This window comes from Mastomys coucha, unplaced genomic scaffold, assembly GCF_008632895.1.
Source record: "Mastomys coucha isolate ucsf_1 unplaced genomic scaffold, UCSF_Mcou_1 pScaffold16, whole genome shotgun sequence".
NCBI classification, from domain to species: Eukaryota; Metazoa; Chordata; class Mammalia; order Rodentia; family Muridae; genus Mastomys; species Mastomys coucha.
This window is the reverse complement of record NW_022196898.1, coordinates 58243315-58261535: the sequence shown is the minus strand read 5'-3', so window position 1 is coordinate 58261535 and position 18221 is coordinate 58243315. Positions and strand designations below refer to the sequence as shown.

The 18221-nt window shown below is 37.9% G+C and overlaps 1 protein-coding gene across 8 annotated transcripts in view; it reads left to right on the top strand.

The window, feature by feature from the left end:
• Positions 1-18221, top strand: part of Ntng1 (netrin G1) — a 350817-nt gene that overhangs the window by 2587 nt on the left and 330009 nt on the right. For all 8 annotated transcript variants that reach the window (XM_031375231.1, XM_031375235.1, XM_031375230.1 and 5 more), the window contains exon 2: positions 5429-6182. In XM_031375231.1, coding sequence (XP_031231091.1) covers positions 5937-6182 — 246 coding nt within the window. In that variant the 5' untranslated portion in view covers positions 5429-5936. The remainder of the gene's footprint in view (positions 1-5428; positions 6183-18221) is intronic.

The window sequence follows — 18221 nt, the reverse complement described above, 5'->3', positions numbered from 1 at the left end:
AGAAAAGAAAGGAAAGAAAGACGTTTCCCTCAAAATCATTTGTTCAGATATGCATAGTGATTAAGCTTGCTAGAAAGTTTGTGTCCATGTTTGATGAGGGCAAGGATTTTCTGAACTGTGTTTCTTGAAGAGTAAACTACCTCTCACCAGCAAGGAGGTCTGCAAGAATTTTGTACTTTCCTCTTTGCCCTACCCACCAGCTTTATCTCTTTGGCAGAGGGAAATCAGCTCCGTAACTGTCCGAGACTGTTTTTTTTTTAAATATAAAAAACTTTTAGTCTTTCATTAAAACCTGGATCCTTGCAAGGAAATCAGGATGCAAAGAGGAAAGATGTCAGGCAACTCTCAAACCATGCGGTTCCACTTCCAAGGGAGATGTTTTCCCTTCTAGACACCATCTGTGACATGAGATATCTTTCATCACTAAATACGAACATGGGCATTAAGTATTTCATGTATTTAGCTTTTAATTTGTAGGCATTTCCTGTAGTTTGTTTTAAGGGGACTCATCATACTTATTTCAAAAGGAGCTATTTTATTTGGACGTAAAGCTGCATTCGCATTAGAGTTTTGTCTGTCTGCTTTCACTGGGCGTGGGTTCAAATGATCCAGGCTAGTGGTCTGCTTTGTTTTGTTTTATGTTTGTGTCTTGTTTTTTTTTTTTTTATTTCTTTTGTTTTAGGAGACAGCTAATGCATGTTGAAGTTTCCTTCATATATTTATTATTGGGAGAAAAATCTCTCTCTTAGCTCCCCTGATTGTTCTGCCAAACATCAGACAATGTGTTTAAACAATTAAGCTAGCATGCATTTAGCTAGTAGATATTGTAGGTAAGGATTTGAAGAGAGTTTCTGAGTGACAAAAGCATCAAGTCACTGGAAAGGAAATAAAATCTCGTACGACTTAGGAAAGCAAAGATATGTCAGTATTGAAAAGTGCACACATGTGTGCATATGTGGATTATGTTGTGTTATAGGGAAGTAAGGGGTTTAACATATTTTCAGAAAAGTGTTTTTAATTTTAGAATCTGGAGTTCTGTTTCAAACTTCAAGTGGGTGTAGAATTTTTCAGCTGTGTGTGTGGAAGCTTGTATTTCTGAACTTCCCTATATTAGAAGGAAGGCTCTATCATTCACATGGCAGCGGGATATGCCAGGTTTCCTTTAGGCTTAGTGGATTCTGAAGTCATTTTTACATGTTACCCCTCCACAAACATCCTAGAAAATATGTACTGACTTCCATCATTGATCTTCTATGGATAAAAGTAGAAATCTTTAAAATATGAATGTGTGGGACTTATTTTTCTAAACTCCCATGATTTTTTAAAATAACACCCAGTCATAATTGCTTATAAGTAAGATCTGTCAAAATTATTGAATTATAATAATAGAATATCATATAATGCTTTTTGAGATAGTTAGCAAAAAGACAGGAGCTTCCGTTTCTCATGAAGAAACCCAAAGATCCTATTTTCCAAACAGACAGGCATGTGCAAAGAACACTGAGGGAATGCAGATGTATCTCATGTGACCTCACTGTGAGTGTTCATGGCTGTTAATCTTGACAGGTTATGGGCTTTGTATATTGTTTCCTCTGTGTTTTCTTTAGTCAATGAAATGTGATTATTTTCAATTTTCCTTCTGTTCATGTCCATTCAGAAACATGTAGTTCTATAAATGTCTTAATGCCTGTAAAGAATGAGTCAATGGCTGTCTATTTCAGGCTCTCCCAATGAGCTGTATATTTATGGAATATTTAGCCTATTACTACACCCCCACTTCCTAGTGAGATTATATAATAAAAAGGATCCTAAACTCCAGTGAGAATTGGTAGATTTGCCAGCAATATTTTCCTCTCAGATGATGAAATTGGCAATTGATATGGAACTATAATGGCTTATTTTAATTATTACTAGTTTTGTGTAATGTTCTGGATACATTCTTATTCTTATTCGTATTCTTATTCTTTTTCTTTTTTCTTTTTCTTTTTTTTTTCTTGATGGGGGGAAGGGCTTGTGAAATCTCTTCTGCAAAGTTAATCCAAGGCAGAAGGGAATCTGCTACACAATCCTGGGAAAATGTATGTTCCATGGATGCAAAGCCATTGGGTAGCCTATTTTTTACCTTAATCAATAATACTTGTCAACCTGAGATCCATTATGTAATTCTGCCTTTTTTATTAGCTCTGCACATTTATACACCACAGTTCCATGGATTTGTAGCATAGTAATAGGAAAATATTTTTAATCAAAGGGACTTCTTACTATTTCATTTCATACATAGATGGTGCAGTCTTGGATTGTTCTGAGATCCCAAGGTGGGAAAAATGCAGATTGGGAACATGAGCCTCCCAGAGCCCTTCTGAAGTTGCCCTTATCCCAGGGATACAGACACTTGACACAAATTCAAAATAGTTTGGAATTAGTTCACTTATATGCCAGAAAGGATGCATTTAGGATACTAAGTCCTCAAATGTGTCGTCGGCCGCCCTTCACCTAATCAGTTTGTCTAGCCGTTTGCAGCCATGGCCTAGCTTTTAAGAAGATATTCATATTTTTAAGCTGGTCGAGAGAAGAGCCACCTGGAAGCCAGCAGCACTAAGCATTGAAGGTGATGGTGTAAATAATATTCTCTTTGTACAACATTTATTTTCTTTGAAAAATCCCATAATTATACTTTTGTAATAAATCCCTGATTCTCCTAAGGCATCTTTGCCACCAAAGTTTCTAGATTTAATGTCTTCAAATACTAAAGGTGGTTATCAGGTAGCCTGTGTGACAATGAGAAGTAAAGAGACTTCCATATGAAGGGCCCTAAAGAGGGGATGCTGCAGAGTTCAAAGATAAGAGGGGAAAAAAATAATTACACTGAAGAATAGCTTATGACTATACACTGATTTGCATTATGCTGTGGTCAATACCTTTTTCTGTGTCAATGGGAGCTCATTAAATGTAAATTTTGCAGACCAACTGGGCCACGCCATATTAGTGCTTGCCAAAGCTTGACATTTTTAATACATTAATAATATGTCTGTAATGTAATGGAAAACTATTAATCACAACTGGTTAGGTGCCAGAAATTTAAGCTATAATTGGCTGTTTCTTGTCAAGAGTGTCTGTCGCAGAGTCCTGCAACTGCCTCATATTCAAATATCTTGCACCCCTCTGCATTTTTCCCTGTCAGTTCTCTAACTTCAATCAATGATGTAGTCCATAATTCTGTGTAATGGCCGTCATTACAGTTCTGGTAGACTTTAATGAGAATCCCTTGCATTGGAAGTTCTGTTCTGCTTCAGGAGGTGATAACAGTGACATGCATTTCCATAGCATTTCCTTCCTGTTCACAGTTTTCATGTGGAAATATACCAGATGATGTCACCAGGGTAAACAAGACAAGAGGACAGAGTAACAAAGAATGGGTGGTTGAGGGACTAGTACTAGTTAAAAAGGGTAAAGACTAACTTCAAGGGTCATTGAAACCTAGACAACTTGAAAGAGTCTTTTAAAAATATTACAAATTAACCAACTATTCAAAACTCAACTCAAACTCAAACCCATTGGGTCCAATGTTTTTAGACTATATTGTTCCTGGCATACAAATTGCTGCTTTTTGAAAGTAACAAGGTGATGTTAATAATTTTGGAACTAATAGATTTTGTACAATCTTAACTTCTAATGCCTTTTGTCTTTGCTTTCCAAAGTGTCTGCTTTCTATAATAGGGATGTAGTAAACACAGTTGAAAAAAAGGAATCTAGGAAATGTACATTTCCTTCATCTTAACACATTTTCAGTTTATTAATCATAAATGTGTTAGATGTTTCTGAAAATATTAGCTTAATGAATTTGAAAACAAACAAACAAAAGCAGCAAGGCTTGAGTAGCCACAACACATGCTCCTGTAATGGCTTTTTTTTTTTCCTTTTTAGCTTAAGATTTCATGCCACTGAATGGTGGTAGCTTATACATGTTTAGACATACTGTTAATTATTGCTTCATGAGAACTCAAATATTCAACACTTTTCCTAATAGAAAATATCACAAATTGCAGCTGTATGATAACATTTTATGAATCGAATATAATGAAAATTGCACTTGCATCCATAAAGCAATTATTATAAATTACTTTGCTATGGAAACACAATTCAACCATCTGTTGGCATTTCGTAGTCTCTGTGGCTTAGTTCATTTTAAGATGGTGCATTATTTAAATATAGTGAATTCCCTTTATAAGATGGCTTGAAGATAGCGAACTTCCTTATTTAAACTGTTTAATATGAATTGGAGAGTCTATAATGGATTTTTCCAAAGCTGTAGGCTTCTTATTTTGTCACTTTAAAACTGAAAAGTATTTAATAATTTGAGCTAGGAAGATGAACCAATAACTAAGAAAGTATACGTTGCCACCTGGGATTCAAATACAAACATTTATTAAGATTTGAATAGTTAAAAGGTTGCTAGTAGAACTCATCATGGACTTGTATCTATAAGTTACATAGGCTGCTTCTCAGTTTACCCAAACTACTTTAAAATGGAAATTTTATTTTCTCTTAGAATTAGTGCCCTGTTATTGTGCTTCATGGCCTGTTAACTCACCCTCAGCTATTTTTATATGTGCATTTTAAATTGTATGCTTTACTATGGAGCTTTTGATTTTTAACCAGCCTATAAAAATCCACCTTTGGGACAAATTCTCTTCTGTTACAGAAAGTAACTGCAAATGCAGATGTGACAGCTATAAGAAGATGTAAGAAAATAGAAAAGTCTTATGACAGGAATATTTGTTCCTTTGGTTTAATTTTTTTTGAGTATTTTTGGAGAGGCAAATTATCTTTTTTCAATAAGTACAACTAAAGGAAGATGTTAAATTCTTCCAGTATAATGAACAAATCCCGAGAGAGAAGATCAGTTTCCACTCACCTACCCCTAACAAAAGCTAAGAAACACACAAGGAACTTGGAGAGTTTTAGGACCTCTTTGCCAAGAGACAAAAGGCTTACAAGTAGTTGTCAGCATCATTAACAAAGGTTCTCTCCCTCCCATTGTTCTCTCGGAAGTTTTAGCTAGCGCTGAGAGAGCTGCTTAAATCCAGAAACTTGCTTCTCCTGTTAGCTCACCTGGAACATATCCATCTGCCTTTCTTATGGAGGAGTCAGGTTTGTCCCATCAAAATGCTCCCCAGTGTGAATGGGCACCCTGGTCCTCCTAGCAAGGCGTCCCCAGTGTGAATGGGCACCCTGGTCCTCCTAGCAAGGCGTCCCCAGTGTGAATGGGCACCCTGGTCCTCCTAGCAAGGCATCTGTCTAACGGAAGCTTATCCCTATTACACCAAGTTGTTTCTATCCTACTGAGCCTCCAAAATGTCAGCATACTATACATTTCCTAGTGCATTGATTCTAGGGCAGTAACTCTTACTCTTATTGTTTCCAAAAGGTCGCTGGTGCCAGAAGGGGAAAGAGAAGAGATTGATGGGAAACAGGCGCAGGACCTTAGACACTCATCCCTTTGCTTCTGCTACTGAGACTTCAGCTCATCTGAGCAGCCCTGATGAACTCTGAACGCGGAGGATCACTCAGGATTATCGGATGTACAACGGGAGAGCTATCACTTTGCTAAATTATTATTTGCTCCAGGACATCTTTCACAAAAGTCTAATAGATATGTTCTATGGAGGAGACAAGGCTGCAAGCTGTTAACGCCTAACAGATAAGCATGTTAGGCTCCTACCAAAGTCCTCAGCATACCTGACCACGTAGAACATTTCAATCTGTCACATTTGGTTTTGGAATCTGCTTTGAGACCTCAGCCTATTTTTTATATATATACAGAACCTACCTACATAAAGATACATATAGATGCACACACATATATAATATACTCATGTATATTTAAAAGAGACACTAATTGCAGAGAAGACACGAAGACTGCCAAGATTTTAGAGATGTATTTGTCAAGATTCTTGTCGATCCATGCCCTGTGGGTTACAGTGTCCTCCGTGATGCAGCCCTACCTTTTAGTGTGGGGACATTATGATGTATGTAAGAGTCTGATTTACACAGAAGAAGGGAAAGTCTGGGATTACACAGCCTGCCAGCCGGAATCCACGGACATGACCAAGTATCTGAAGGTGAAGCTGGATCCTCCGGATATCACCTGTGGGGACCCTCCAGAGTCGTTCTGTGCAATGGTGAGGCAGTGCTTTTGAGCAGAATATTTCACATAAATGGCATTCTATTTCATGGGCAAGCAGATGTGGTGAGTGTGAAGGCTCGGTTTGCCAGAGCCAGATCTGCAGGTAGCAGTAGATTTGTGCTGAGAGCCTAGCTTCATTCTTGGTGGAGGCTTATCCTCTCTGGGTTGCAACACACAAGATGTGATTGACAGATAGAAACCTCCTGCTTGCCAGAAAGCCAAAAGTTTCAGTGAGTCAGGTTCAGTACACACACACACATACACACATACATTCTCACACACACCAATCAAAAAGCCAAATTAATGGTTAAATTTTAGAATAGAAACTGGAATGTTTGGTCAGCTGGGTTATGTTTTTATTTGTTTGATTTCTTTTTCTTTTTCTTTATCTTTATATGAGTCAGGGTTTCTCTACATTGACCTGGCTGTCTTGGAACTCACTCTGTAGACCAAGTGAGACCCAAACTCAGAGATCCACCCACCTCCGCCTTACCAGTATTGAGATTAAAGGTGTGTACCACCATGCCCTGGTGAAGTGGGTTATGTTAAAGATGAAAATCCATTGGTAAATCAATTTTAAGAAGACAAAGTCTTATCCTTACACATAGATGAAGCCAGGCCGAAATTCTATAGTTGAAGATTAGCTGAGATCTCCTGTATCCTTTGTCAGGCAGCATCTCTGATGGGGTGCTTCAGGTAAAGGACCAGCAGGAAGGAAAACAGAAAGAAGGGCAGTAGACTTATGGAGGGACTTTTCCAGAAAGCTTGTTTACCAGATGAAGTGTTAAAAAACATATTTGCTGAGAATCAATGGCCTGGGGGCATAGAAGTTTAGACAATAATAAGAGTTATAACATTCATTATTCGTGGAGTCTATATAAAGCCTTTTCCACGTGGAAAGTATAGTTAGGAGAAAGGTAGGATTGGAGGAGCATGTTGCATTTCCATACCATCACGGCAGAAAATATATATAAAGTGTTATTAAAGAGATGAGTGATTGATAAGGCGTCAGATAATGTGGTAAGGAGTGGAGTCAGTGTGTTCACTAAGTTTATGATGTTGTTTTTTTTTTATATTATAGGAAGTCTTTATTTGATATAAGAACCATGACCCCATTTTTGTCCTCATAACAGACATAACCATGTCGCCGATTTTAATAGTATCTTACTTGACTTTATTATCTTGAACCTGGCCTGGCATTTTCAGGCTCATGAAACTATTAATCTAAGGAGCACCTGCTCACAGTCCCCAGTGAGTTAAATTAACATACGATCGTCTCAGATGGAGCACTATAGAAAGGCTTTTGTAACAGGAAACAATTTTGAGCAATAAAGAGTGTTTTCACCTAAAAGCGAAGGGCTTGCCATTTTTCAGAAGTGCCTTTGGGGACTGCTTTGAATTATAGTCTAAACCTGATTTTGTGGAGAGTGAGAAAAAGATCTTGGCTATTAGGTGTCACTATGACTAAAGTGCCCTAAATGGCTAAATATTTCAAAGAGAGGACCTGTTTCTCTGGGTAACAGGTATGTAGTTCTGAAAGAAGTTGCATTTTAGAACCTGTAGGCTTCCAGGGGAGTTTATTCAAACGTATCAGTAAAATTCCAATAAATCTGTAAAAGAGCAGGGACATTTGTTGCCTGTATATAAGGTCTTTAGTAATTTCTTACGAAAGGTCAAATTTAAAATCTCATTGCAAATGCGTGAAACTACCATTTGCTTGTAGGTTATACAAGCTTCCACATTCTTTACAGCAGAGTATGTATGCATTCTGGGTCAGCTTTTCTTATCAAGAGCTCTCTAGCTCTAGCCATCAGTTTCTGTGACATGCAGAATAATATGCCTCTTCTGGAATTGCTTAGTAATTTGACCGTTTAAGTGAAAGAGCGAATGTCCTTTGCCAGGGTGCAGGTTCTACTCACACAGGTGCTGTAGGAGGAGTTTGAGGTATGATTTGTATGTGTTGCTTCTGTGAACTCAGCTTTGGCCAGAGAACACTTGCTCAGTATCTCTTCTGCCCAACGTATGAAGACCTCTACTTTCAATATACTTATTTTCTCCCAACAAAAGCAGGAAAGGGCACATTATGGGACCTCCCAGGCCAGCCTTTCACAGGGACATGGTCTAAGGCTCTTAAGTGAGCTTATTCCTCTTAACCCAGTGGCTAAATGGTAATAGAGGTACCATGAGAAGAGAGAATTAAGAGACTATTCATAGGCTGGCTCTAAGCACCACTGTGTTATAGATATGTGTTCATAGCAAGTCCCACTCAGGCTGTCCTGTATTACAATGGAAGTACTAAGAAACCTTGGTAGACTTAAATATGTCACTGGGCTGGGTGCAAGATTTCTGAGTTACCTACCAGTCATTCATTTGTATTCCTTAATGTGCATATGACTGGCATAACAGATTTAATAATCCCCTTTAAGTGTGTACTTTGGGACTACTGGAGTACATATTATGTGCCAACTCCACGAGAATGGCCTAATACAGCAAAACTTCCCCTCCGCAGTTGTGGATTTTCTAGAAAACACCTTAGTGTAAGAGTTCTTGACACAGGTTGTAAAAAGGCATCTCAGGATGCTGTCTCATCAGGCCTGTTGAGGAGCTCCTTAGCCCAAAGTCTAATGGGAACCCATAAAGTCACTTACGTTAGGACTTACAGGTCCTATGCTCACTGACACTCACTTCCATTTCGGCTCCTCCAGGGTCGTTATGGCCTATTACATCACTGGAGACTGGAGCTGCCAAATAGACACAAGCACTACTTAGCCCCTATATGTAAATGTTTGCTGTAAAATGGCTTTGCCTCCTCAGCCAGTGACACCCTTATTAGCAATGACTCCAGGGATTCTGGACACTGAGAATGCATTCAGCCCTGGAAGTGTTCTGTAATTCCCAGAGAATACTATTAACATAAAGTGGAAGTTCATTGGGATTGCGCTGAAAATCTGTGGTGCTGCGCTCCGTATTTGCTCTATCAGTATATGCCTGCGACCACCCATGAATTTTACATCTATTTTAATATGGAGTGAATTTTAAGGGGAGGGGGACAGCTTATGATTCTATTTAATAATAGATCTCTGCTTGCTAACCTGGATGTCCTATCTAATAAATCTTCTGTGCCAAGTAATCTAAAATGTTTGTATACTAGTTGTGTAAACATTTATGAGCAACAGTATAGTGGAAAAAATTTTGTCTGTCTGGGACAGTGTCAGTCAAGGCTATATACAAATCTAGGGCATATGTATGTGAATATCATATACATATATGCGTGCATGTGAATTATTTATTTTGAAAATGATTTGTTTTCTTTTTAATTTAATATATTCCTTTTAAGTTGGCAGTGGCAAAAAAACCCAAACAAACAAATAACCAACAACAACAACAACAAAAACCCATCACTGCTTTTACTAAAGGGGAGGAACCTAGGAGGCACAGGATTGACTGGTTTTGCTTTTACAGCAGAGGTAACCTCTTTGCTTCCATCCCGTCATCCTTTCAGCCTCCATACAAGCTTCAGGTAGCATGCCTCTGTCAGATGATGCAGGTCATCTGGTGACAATGATTTCATTTGCATAAGGAGCAGATAGGATCATCTGATCTCTCCTGCAAAGCTGAAGTGACAACACAGAGCTGTGACTTGGTCTTTGTGTTTAGATAAACATAGCTGTCATGTCCCCCAGGCTACACCCCAGTGGCTTAAAAATGGAAAAATTATCTGCAATTATCTCCAGCTTGCAGCCAATTTTCTGTATAACTTAAACAGAAGCATTGAAAAGAAGCCTCCAGATGAAAGATGCCGCGTACATTTGAACAATTCACGGGGCAGAAGTGCTGACGGCTGTGGAAACCGGAGCCCTCCAGTGCTGCCGTGGATTCCAGAGCCAGTCAAAGCTAAATGAGAAAACAAAGATTATTAAAAAGTCTTTTGTGCATGTAATTTTGGCATAATGTTATGAGGTGGACATTAAACGTTTACCAGGGAGACTTGCGGCATCATTAATGCAGCATGCCCTTAATTACAAATACACTCTTATGACTAAAAAATGGGGGAAATGAAGTCCTCTGAGGTGTACTTAGCGATACCCTCATTATGTTTACTGGAATAATTAAAAGAAAGGGCATAATTTTTCTAAATAAAATGTCAGACCTTGAAATGGAAATGGATTTTTCTTGAGAAAATTTACTAATGTGTGCCTGTGTTCTCGGTAGGCATTCATTCAAGGACCCTAACTGGTCTGTTAATGATCATTTCGTATTGTGTTATTTCCAGATAGACTCCTATTAAGAGAAAAAATAATTATTGTAAGCATTGTGAATAGAGCATATTTCATTAGAGTCAAAGAAAATTTATAAAAGTAATAGGAAACTTTTGTTTTCTGTTTTCAAAGGAAGCAGTGAGGCAAGCAGTTGGCCAAACAGCGTCTTCAAGGCTCTCCTTAGCCTAAGTTTCTGATTTGACAGCATCTCAGGTTCCCATTTGGTGGCTCTCAGGTGACCTTTGAGGAAGTAATTTGATAAGCTCGATTACATTTTTTTTCAGTGCAAAGGGATTAATATCAATTTTCCAAAATCTGGTCTTAACATAATTCGATAAGTCAATGAAATTTTAATAATAGTGACATCTTTCATTTGAACTGATTTACCTCTTAAATTATGGCAGAATGGAGGTTGTTTTTTTTTTTAACTTTTTTTTTCATTAACACTTCTTGGTTATTAGTTCATTATTTAGACTTATTTCTTTGGGATGCCTAATTCCTATTGAAATGCTGAAGTTTTACAGTGTTTCTGATATATCACGTCATCGAGTAACCTCTTGCTGAGACGTTCCCAGCTGCTACTTTTTATGGAAAGCATCAAGTTTAATGTATTCTACCTGCTTCCTAACTCTTCCCATTAGGTCCTTATAGCATCTACAACGGACTTAAGCCTAGCAACCTGATAGGAAAGGAACTTCTGCACTTGAGTTGAAGCCACATTGGTTTGGTATGGCAGACATAGTTTATGTGGATGGAATAGGTCATGAGAAGGAGACTGTAATGATTATGGCCAGGATAGCAAAACCAATACAACTCTATGTTATTTACTGTCACCTAATTGGATTTCTTTTTTCAGAAAAAAATAAGTTCATTTATTTAGTATTATTATTAATACTATTCATGGGGGAACACATGGGCATACATGTAGAGGTCTAAGGACAACTTTTGAGTATTGAGCCTGTCCTTATACCATGGGTCCCTGGGATTAAACAAAGGTCCTCGGGCTTGCTCAGCAAGTGATTTTGCCCATTGAGCCACTGAGTCATCTGGCCCACACTGGGTTCATATTTTCTATGTGTATAAGTGCTCATGTCTTCATTGTATTACCATGTTATTCCATATCACTAGATACCGTAGAAGTACAAATAGCCCATGCGAACCCTAGTGGTAGTGGTGAGAATTACATCAAGCCCTAGCTGGAGGCTATTCTCAAAGGGAGTAGTCTGGAATGGTATGGACACAAAGTAGTGTGTGGAGCCAGGGGAAGAGAAGACAGAGATAATGTAGTTTTCCACAGTGTCGAAGGACTACTTAGAAAACACTATTTAGTAGTTAAATTTGTAATGTTTAACTCTATCAGAATAGAAAAGTGGAAGAAAGGCTGGAAGAGACAGTCCCTGTTGCATTTCAACGACAGTCTGGTGACCTGGTAAATAACAAGAGAATATCTCACATCCCCCAGGACACATGAGGAATAAAAGTTATCTTGTGCCACTTTACAAGAATGAGGAGGGCTGAAGATGTTGCTTAGTGGCAGATTGCTTTCTTACAGTGTATAATACAAAGCCCTGGATTCATTCCCAGGACCACTAAAAAAATAAGATGAATAATTGTTAGTTACAACACGTAATTTGGAAGAGACACTAAAATATAATACTGACATCCCTTTGAAAAAAATTCTAGATACCTCTCCTAGGATATTTCACATGTTTCTACCTCATATCACATCTATTTTTCTGCCCTTTGTTTTTTATGTATTACATTTTCATTACTCGGTTGTCATCCATTCTTCAAACTGTGATTTTTAACAGCTCTGGATACCCCATTATATAGCTTTGCTGTAGTTTATCTTCCTACCTAGAAATATTCATGTCTCTATGCTCATGAGAGCAGTGTGATTTAACTTAACAGACCTGTCTCCCACAGACTGAGATGTCAGGGTTAAATGAAAGTGTGTCTGTGTGTCTTGGGTTGAGATCAAGAGGAAGGGCCATCTTCTTGTGTTCTCAAAGATAGAGAAGAATGGTCACTCACTAGAGAGGCAATCTGCATACCAGTTGTGAGAAAGAAAGTGTTCTGGGAATCAGGCAGGTCCTTGTCCCCGAGTCTTGCTCCCTTTTGTTGGACTTCTGGATCTCACAAAGGTAGTGCAAGATGAGCTTGCATATCAAGAATAAAGCCAGGAGGCCATTTTTCAAACAAAATGCTGAAGACAAATAAACTATGCGATGTACACTGCGAGTCTGTGGCTTTAAACTGACCCACAATTATGACCACATTTTATAAAAGAATTCAGTAAATATGCATTATCTATATCATAGCCAGAAGTTTTATGATACAGGATTTAGCATTTTGGTATGCTATGCTATTTCTTATCCTGAATGTGAGCCCCAGAACATGTGTGGCCTTATTGGTCTTTAGAACTTGCTTATATGTTTAAACACTTATGAAAATATTGTATATATCATTGCATAAGTTCTTTTATTTATTTATTCATATTTGATATTTTCTTTATTTACATTTCAAATGTTATCCCCTTTCCTGGTTTCCCCTCCAAAAACTCCCTATCCCATCCTCCCTCTCCCTGCTCACCAACCTACTTACTCCTGCTTCCCAGTGCTGGCATTCCCCTATACTGGGGCATCAGGCCTTCTCAGGATGAAGAACCTCTCCTCCCATTGATGTCCAACAAAGCCATCCTCTGCTACATATGCAGCTGGAGCCATGGGTCCTTCCATGTGTACTCTTTGGTTGGTGGTTTAGTCCCTGGGAATTCTGGGGGTATTGGTTGGTTCATATTGTTGTTCCTCCTATGTGGCTGCAAGCTCCTTCAGCTCCTTCAGTCCTTTCTCTGACTCCTCCATTGGAGACCTTGTGCTCAGTCCAATGGTTGGATGAGAACATCCACCTCTGTGTTTGTCAGGCACTGGCAGAGCCTCTCAGGAGACAACTCTATCAGGCTCTTGTCAGCACTTGCTGGCATCCACAGTAGTGTCTGGGTTTAGTGACTGTATATGGGATGGATCCCCAGGTCAGGCAGTCTTTGAATGGTCTTTCCTTCAGTATCTATTCTACACTTTGTCTCTGTGTTTCCTCCCATGGATCCCTTCTAAGAAGGTCCACTTTTAACTCAACATTATAATTTTATACATACCATTGTGAAGCATATTTACTCTATGATTTTTTCATTTATCCTATTTATGAGCATTTAGGTGGTTGGGTTTTTATACCTGAAGACTCTTGACAATGTTGGTAAATTGCCTGCCAGAAAGTTACTTAAGGACTATCATCAATATCATTCATATGCTACGAAAATGTACAAATCATCAGAGTCTTAACAATATTTGAAAATATTCTTACTATTTTTTATTACAAGTTTTCCATAGAAAAAAGGAGATACAATGAGCTAAGTACACTATCCACATTTCTTCCACTCTTTCCTCTACTGTTAAAATGTTTAAAATTTCACCCTGAGATAAGGACATATTTTGGAGAAAAGTGGCCCTTCGTTTTATTAAACTTGCATTTATTGCATTTATTTTCCTAGTTTGAAGGCTGCTGCCTGAGCTTTTGTCCATTGCATTTTTTCATTTCTAACTCTGGAAGTTTTGCTATTTGTAGTTTTATCTTTTTTTTCTTCCAGAAGATACCAATTTAAAAAAAATAAACATGAGCCTTTCCATATACAACTTCAGTTTTGTTATTCAGTTCCAAGTGTGAGCATCCTTTTTGCCTGAAGGCAAGAGTTTGCTTCAGGGATTTTTCCATGCTTTTCAATCTAGAAACACCCTGAATTTCTGCCTTGGGTTTTGTTGGCAAGTTTCTACAGTTCTAGGCTAGCAAAGAGCCCCCCATCTATGTCTCCTTGGTTCATAATGTAAAGACTTTGCAAAGTTGATATTTTCCTTAACCAAAGAGTTTATTTTCTCCTAGAATCTGTGCTGTTGGAAGCAATTGCAAACAATAACATATTCTTTGTATAAAGCTGCTGGTGTGAAATTTGTTTAGGTTTTAATTTGCCAGACCAATGGGAATTCAGATCTTTTTTTTCAAGCGACATTTTTCTTTTTAATTTTCAGAATTTCCTTTCATACACTTAGGGGGAAATGCCAAAAGTTTCACAAGCATCATATTTGAAAATATGTTCCTGAGATTGGCAGGTGGACATTTCCTTCTCTTGCTGAGGAATAGATAGCTTCACATAGTGTCTATTCCATGGAAATTAAAGGTGTGAGCTGAGAAAGAAACCGGAATAGGTTTTCATTTTTTGACCTACTTTGAAGCTGACTTCTAAAATATTAAATGAAGAGTTGAGCTGAATATTGCTCCCATACAAAGAAAAGGCCCCTTTCTTCCAGAAGGTCAATGTCCACGGAGAGGTACAGCTGCTGATATTATCATCAGGTCATGTCAGCCAATAATTTTCTACCTTCTCATGGAACTTTTTTGTTCCTTTGCTGTTGATCCTCTTCTTCCTTGGAAACGATAAAATGAAGAGATCAAATACACTTCCACGTAGGTTCTAGAAGTTAATCCTCTGTTTCAATTTTGTTGTGGCTCCTCTGTGTTGATGTGTGTGAGGGAGAATCAGTACTTTGGTAGAAAAGATTGAGTTAAATGTGAGGAAAATGAAACCAGCTGAGAAGACAACAGACCATCCTAGAGAAAGGATTCTGCATCTCAAAGAAAGGTATTTTAGGGTGTGTATAGGTGCTAGATGACAAGAATGTAGGATGTATAAAAGCAAATGTTGTCTGCCAGACATGGATGCTGAGGTCTTTAGGTCATCTGGAATTTACAGTAGTGTTCCTCATTCTTTTTGCAAGTAAATTCAAAAGCTGTGACTTGCTTGACGAATCAGGTAGAGTACGGTCACATAAACTATGGCCCATTTGAAGTCTCTGTATCAGGAGAAGAGAATCCAGCTGGTTCTAAACTTCTTACAGAAAAAAGGCATGTGCATGATATAGATAAAATGAGCTAATAACCTATATCTTAATCCAAGGTTGTTTGTGTATATATATAGAGAGACTTGGTCAAATGGATTTTTACTCCAAAGTTTTGACAGAGTCTCTTACATAAGGTATTCGTATTAATATGAGTATTATCTGGCTCACAATAATGCTGTGCTTAGCCATCATGAGAGTTGGTGTTTTCGAAATGGCTGATATGCTGTAATATGAATAGTACATTTTACAAATATGACTTGTAGCTGATACTGATTTGATAAGAACTTATTGCTACTCAGCTTTGTATTAAACACTTAACATGGCTTCTTCCTACAATCTTCAATTCTGTCATTATCCTTGTTTACCAGGTAAAGTGAGTGAAGCACGAGGCAAAGTCATTTTTTTTTAAACTGGGGAGGAGGAATGCAATAAATGCAGGCACCCTGACTTGACGCCTGTGTCCCCCTCTTAAACTATTCTGTTCTCTCTTAATTTTATTTGTAGTATATTTGATAGAGCCACTATGAACCCCCTTTAAAAAATTACATTTATGATGTGGACTGTGAGTTACAATACTATGATTTTATTATTTAAAAGGCCTTTTATCTGAAATAAACTCAGAAAATTGGATTCCGTAAACAGAGGGCACCGAATGTTGGAACCGCACATAATGTGATGAGAGTCTTTGTTCAGGGATAAGAGAGCCAATCAAGAGTGTTTGTTTCCATTCTTGCTTTCTTTTCCATTAATGTGTTCATAAAAATGGAAATCGGCTGTTAGAAAACATGGAGAGCTAAGAACACAGAGTACTCACACCATCTCATACCAGAATAATATGTCAACAATTGTTGACTAGTTAGCAACATCCTATCACTGCAGGTTAGGTGTTGAGAAAAGTGATGGGCCTGATGCTTCTGTTTGTTTTCTAGCCTCAATAAGAACCAGTGTCCTAGAGCAGACTGCCAACATGGTGTCTCTGTTTAGATGTTTAAAGTCTAACAGGTTTATGATAGGAGTCTTGATTTTTTTCTCCCCAAATCAATTCTGCTTCCGTTTGTTCCTTATCTGTAAATGGCAGCTTATATTCATCTATGGCTCAGAGTAAACAGTCTAAGAATCGTACTCAATTCCTCTGTAATAACACATCCTAGCAAGGCCTGTTAGCAAAAGCTTCAAAACAGATTGCAGATTGTACCATTTTTCATCATCCCTGGTGTCAAGAACTATTCTCAACCAGTCCTCAGGGTTAGGCTGAACCCTGTGGGACCTTTTAACTGTCCTCTATGTTTTTATCCCTTGTTCTATTAGCACAATTATACACATTTTGTAATATACTGTGATATGTGATATAATATATAAATGTGGTTTTTGATGTATATTTGGCTCTCCATATCTTAAGATCATATATCTAAATAATGAACCAACCAATTGGGATTTAAAAAAGAACTTGTCAAAGATCATGTCTGTCCTAAATATGTACAGATATTTTCACATCATTATTCCCTAAGTAATAATGCAGGACAATTACCTACACAGTATCACATGGTAGTGGCTAATCTAAAGCTGATTTAAATATGCAGAGAACTATGAATACTTATAATACACAATTTCATAAAGTGTATGTAAGCATCCATAGATTTTGGTACCTACAAAAAATCCTAGACCAGTTCCCATGGATTTAGAGGGATGACTGCAACTTTAAAAATTTGATTCTTTTGATCCCTTCCTTATTCTGTTTTATCCTGTAACACTGTACTCATTCAAAAAGAAATCTAGCCTGTTCCCACTGCCTGGAAGGCGCTACATAACCTCCTAGAGCTCTGCCCTCACTAGTCCTTTTCTCACTCATGGCTCCTCAAGTCCCTCCTAGCAGTTTATTTCTGCCTCTTTGATGGGGCTGGGATCTGGGGACACAGAGATGCTTGTCAGCATTGGCAGATGACCCACGTGGCCCTGCCTATACCCCAAACTACATCATGGAATGTAATTCAGCTTAGGTGGTCCCAGAACATCAGACCTCCAAAGAGGACATTTTCCCATCCTACAATCATATTGATGCTTGCTCAGCTTTCACGCTTATAGGAGATCTGGTATGTTCAGGATGAAATGCCCATGGGTTTGCATTCTAAGCATCTTTGCATATCTGTTTCTATTAATTCAGGTCATTTTTTTTTAAATCCTCTCAAAGGAGACTGTCCGATCATCATCTCTAACCATTCTTCTCAGAATCCTTTACCAGTTCCCAAGCATGCTTGATATTTTACTATTTTTTTTGTATTCTATTTCTTGCAGAATTTTATTAAAAATATTAAATAGTCAGGACAGTGCAGTTAATCAGCCAGATGGCTGGAGGCTAGTCTTTGTTTTTGTACCTTCTGACTGATGTCAGTCCAGCTACAGCTCACTACTTATTATGTCAGGTATTGTCCAACTTTTCCTTTCCAGAATATAGATTCCTCAGGGCAGGAATTGTGTCTTGTGTGGCTTTAAGATACATATGTTGAAGAAATGAAGTAAATTAAAAGATGGGTTTGGTAATATAACTATATCTAAGATCATTATTAATACACATTTGCTTATTGGAACAGAATTGGCTGTTCTGTGAGTCCTCAACATTTGAAAGGTACTTAATCTTAAAAATTATGAACATTTTATTTTTAAATTAAAAACACTTAACCAATAAATCAGTACATGTGGAAATACCACTTAAAATTCTCAACAATAACATACTATTTGTTTTTGTGGATTAAAAAATTAGAAGTTAGTTCATGTTGTTGTTCATCCTAAGGGGCTACAAACCCCTAAGCTCCATTGGTCTTTTCTCTA